This window comes from Nothobranchius furzeri, chromosome 5 (assembly GCF_043380555.1).
Source record: "Nothobranchius furzeri strain GRZ-AD chromosome 5, NfurGRZ-RIMD1, whole genome shotgun sequence".
Lineage (NCBI taxonomy): Eukaryota > Metazoa > Chordata > Actinopteri > Cyprinodontiformes > Nothobranchiidae > Nothobranchius > Nothobranchius furzeri.
This window is the reverse complement of record NC_091745.1, coordinates 78,848,040-78,852,620: the sequence shown is the minus strand read 5'-3', so window position 1 is coordinate 78,852,620 and position 4,581 is coordinate 78,848,040. Positions and strand designations below refer to the sequence as shown.

The window sequence follows — 4,581 nt, the reverse complement described above, 5'->3', positions numbered from 1 at the left end:
AATTTTATTATTTTTCTTATAAAATCTGAGACCAAGCGTTTCACATTGCAAGACAAGTACCGGTAACAATAAGAGTAAACAACCAGGCAGCAGCGCGCCACGGTCTCCAGCAGAGGATGGCGGTGTTTCAAACCCTCTCAGCGGGCGGGAAGAGATCATTCCTGGGCCGGAGCCGGCCCACAGCACCCCGCCACAGGCTACAGCAGGTTATGGCGGGGCAGGGGAGCTGAAACCTGGTCCGGAGCCGGTCCACAGCAGTGAGGTACACATAATTTGCTATATAAGTCGCTCCGCAGTATAAGTCGCAGGACCAGCCAGACTATGAAAAAAAAGTGTGACTTATAGTCCGGAAAGTTCGGTACTCTCAGCTAACAGCTGGGTAATTCAAGACTGACAGTTTATTGCATAAAATTTGCTCAATCTTCTGTGAAATGTTGGAGATTTGAGCAGTTTTAAGATGGCAGAATCTCATTTTAGTCCTGTTAGCCTCAGACTAGCTGTTAGCACATCAATCCTATTGGAAATAAACTATTTCATCATACTGATGCTGTTCAGGCAGAGATTTACACGAGGTACGATAATTTAGTAATGAATTTAACAAAAATAGAATACATTTTTAATTAAAAGTAAAACAGCAACGATTAAACGCTAAAGTGAGGATTTTAGCAGAGGTGTGACCAAGTCACTGCTGTGCAAGTCACAAGTCTTTCCAGTCAAGTCCAAGTCAAAGACAACCAAGTCCAAGTCGAGTTCAAAGTCAATGATCTGGAAGTCCAAGTCAAGTCCAAATCCTTAACTTTTAATTTACAAGTCATAATCAAGTCATCTGTCCAACTTTAATTTAATGACGATGAAAATAAATAAATTCCAGAAATAAAACGTCTTAAAGCTTCATTTATTTGCTCAAACCGCAGAAAGCAGTAAATCAAACCCAGAACGAAGAATGATTCATGATTTTTGTCCATGCCGTGTTGCTTTTGTGCTAAAATATCGCATATGCTCAGTCATCATCAACAGATGCAAGTCCATTCAAGTCGCAAGTCGTTGGTGTTTAAGTCAGAGTCAATTCATAAGTCTTTATAGATTTTATCAAGTCAAGTCAGAAGTCATTAAAATAATGACTCAAGTCTGACTCGAGTCCAAGTCATGTGACTCGAGTCCACACCTCTGGATGTTAGTGGAAGTTTTCATCATCAGGTATGAAACTGAATCAGGGTGAGCCGTCGTAGCAGGCGGGTTTGGAGTTGTCAGGTGATGAAACGTGTGGTTCAGATTAGTGAGAGGTGAAGTCATGGAAGCGGCTGCGCTGCGACGTAAACAGATGTAGTTCAGAATAGATTTTAAGATGCTTCTTCTCACATATGAAGCTCTTAATAATCAAGCTCCATCATACATCAGTGATCTGATTGTTCCATACGTTCCTAACCGAGCACTTCGCTCTCAGACTGCAGGTTTACTGGTGGTTCCCAGAATATCTAAAATTAGGATGGGAGGCAGATCTTTTAGTTATCAGGCTCCTCTCCTGTGGAACCAGCTCCCAGCTTTAGTCCGTGAGGCAGACACCTTGTCTACTTTTAAGAATAGGCTTAAAACATTTTTATTTGATAGGGCCTATGGTTAAAATCTGATGTTAGCCCAGATCTGGACAAGTGGGGGAGTAGAGGGAGGTGGAGTGTACAGTCGGTAAAGACGGCTCTCCCTTGCCCTGCCTCCAACATGCCTACATCTAAATAGGCTAGGTTATCCAGAGTTATCTCTGTAGTTATGCTGCTATAGGCTTAGACTGCTGGAGGATACACTGACCACTTTCCACACTCTACTACTTTCTTCTACAATCTGCTCTTTAACTGTATTATTTCCTGCTATTTCAGCTGTTAACTTTATTTTCTCTCTAAGTGTTTTTCTCCCCAGAAGAAGCTACAACGATGTTCTGCTGAGCTGTGGTGGCCTCATGGAGGGGGCCATCGTCTAGCACACTGCTGCTAACCACTTAAACATTCTCCCTCTCCTGATAATAACTTTTTGCTTTCCTTGACGTTGGATGTGCTACTGCTAGTTTACCCGTTTAATTATAGATCCACTAGGATAAATACAATAAAGTTTATCTCTCACCAAATAGAATATTTACTAAGCAATCACAATATAACTATAGACACATTACTTGTTGTGTGTGAGTCGTGGAGGATGGCTGCTTATACTGAGCCAGGATCCTCTGGAGGTTTCTTCCTGTTAAAAGGGAGTTTTCCTCTCCACTGTCGCTACATGCTTGCTTAGTATGAGGATAGCTGTAAAACTTGATGCAGTTTGCTGGGTTCCTTATATAGGAAACATTATTTCTGATTGGCTTAATGAACTGACCTGAATTGGAATGTTTATTATGTGAAGTGCCTTGAGTCGACACTTGTCGTGATTTGGCGCTTTGTAAATAAACTTGAATTGAACTGAATGTGCATGTTTTCTACCATCGTGTGAGAACCTGAACACAGGAAACAGAAACGTTTTCACGCATCGGTGAGTCAGACAGGGACTGTTGCCGTCAGCTCAAACCCTGAATCATAATCATTTTTCTCTGATGTGTTTTCAGTGATCCAGGTGTGCTCGGCATATTTGTCTCCATAAAATGTCACCTGGCCCGCTCCCAGCCGCTGATGTCAGCCCCCTCCTGACTAACGATGAGGGCAGACTTTGGGAATGTGCTCGACTGGCAGAAACGTCTGGATTGGTACGAGTGGTGAGTGTGAATCAAGAAAAAAAGTTTCAAAAAGTTGCTGCAAAACTAAAATGATCTTTCTGTAAAAGATCCTTTGTTCCAAAGTCAGCGCTGGTTGTTCCCGGTGTTATTATTTAATCAGATTGTCTCACTTCCTGTTCACAAAATAACACTTTCACCGAAAGCTCAGGGACGTTCCTCCTCCCAAACCTGATCTTCATCGGCCTTTCAGCTCATCTCCGTTTCTGTCCAGGTGACACGTCTGATATGTAAATACAGGAAGAGAGCGGGGATTTGCCTGCTGGATTAGACTTGGATAAGTCTGTGTGCGTTGATGGATTAGGCAACAAAGAAAGTTTATTGCTGCACATTCCTCTGCAGTTTATCAGGTGTGTGAGAGGTGCTGCCCTCTGCGCACCTTGACCTTTGCAAGTAGAAGAGAAAAGTGACAGTTTAGCAGTAAAGTCTGGGTGAAACTCAACAACCTGGCTCCTAATCTGCGTTTTATGAACTCAACTCGGACTGAGAGGGTTTCAGCGGGTCAGAGCTCAGCAGAGGAGCGCTGAGGTGGAAGGTGTTGCGTTGCGCCGCTACCTGGTGAAACACAGGTGAGGTGACTGATTAACCCGGTCACATCACAGGCTGATAAAAAACAAATCCAGGGTGCAGGATGGGATGCAGAAAGATGACTGGTGCTGCAACAGGTTGATGAGTTAAATGTGCACAGGTGGAGGACTGACTGACTAACTGGTCCTGAGTAGCCTTGGCTGTCTGTCACGACAGCGTAAGCTCTTAAAGGATGTGACCAGAAGGAGCTCGCCGCACTCACAGATGTGATCTGGACTAATTCTAGTCTTCCCTTGTGTGTGTGTGTGTGTGTGATTTAAGAGGGGCTAATACTTTAATTACTACAAATCCAGAGACTTTAGTAAATACTGACAGATCAGACGGACAGAAGGTTTCTTGTGACTCAGAAAAATCACCGAGTCCATAAAAATCAAGCAGGGACTAATGCTAGACGAATGACGGAGCCCTTCAGCCTTTATGGGTTTATGGGACATGAATGTAAACGAATGATGCTGAGAAAAGAGAAGGGCTACCAACAGCAGGCTCCGGTACAAACTAAAGAACGAAAGATTGAATAAAAACTTACAGCATCTTGGTTTCTGATGTCCTCGATCGTGCACAAACTCCTCGTTATCCCGTTCATCTTACTAATAAATACCTCCCCCCACACTAACAAATAAACAACAAATAAATAAATAAATAAAGAGAAGAAGGTGTCTCCCTGCTGGTGCGTCCCGCGGTAGCTGCTGCCGCTCGCTGTGCCTCTGTCCGTCTGTCAGGCTGCTGCTGCCTCTGAGGAAGCATTTTTCTCATGACGTCGTTGTGGGAGTGGAGGACAAAACCAAAGCAGCCCGCCCACAAACCCGACTCAAACATCCTAAATAGGGAACTGGGCTGACTGGGAGGAGGGCTGGGAAGCTGCTGAAACAATAACTCCACATGGGTACGGAAGCACGGAGATGCCAACCGGACAAAAAGAAATTGGAGCTGAATGGCGTTAAAACGTGTTAACTTCATATGGAATGATGTTGCATTTATTGTTCAAACATCAATTTCACATTCCCAAGATCAACAGAAGCATCGGGAATGTGATAAAGTTCACATATTATTTTGCCTGAGTGGCAGCTCTGGGCTTCCGTAGTTTCCGTACAGGGGAGCAGCATAAATAAAAAAACAAATATGTAAGAAGAGGAATTAGACAGGAACTCTTCCGCTGCACAACAACATTAATAAATGCACTTATTTTCATTCAGGTTTGACCTCTGGCTGAACTTGTACAAGAGAACTCGTCTCACCTTACAAAA

The 4,581-nt window shown here is 43.5% G+C and overlaps 1 protein-coding gene across 1 annotated transcript in view; it reads right to left on the bottom strand.

Moving 5' to 3' along the window:
- The window catches only part of tuft1a (tuftelin 1a), a 12,326-nt gene extending 7,745 nt beyond the window's left edge, over positions 1-4,581 (bottom strand). The window contains exon 1 of the mRNA XM_015950452.3: positions 3,864-4,581. Within this exon, the coding sequence (XP_015805938.3) occupies positions 3,864-3,920 (57 nt within the window). The 5' untranslated portion in view covers positions 3,921-4,581. The remainder of the gene's footprint in view (positions 1-3,863) is intronic.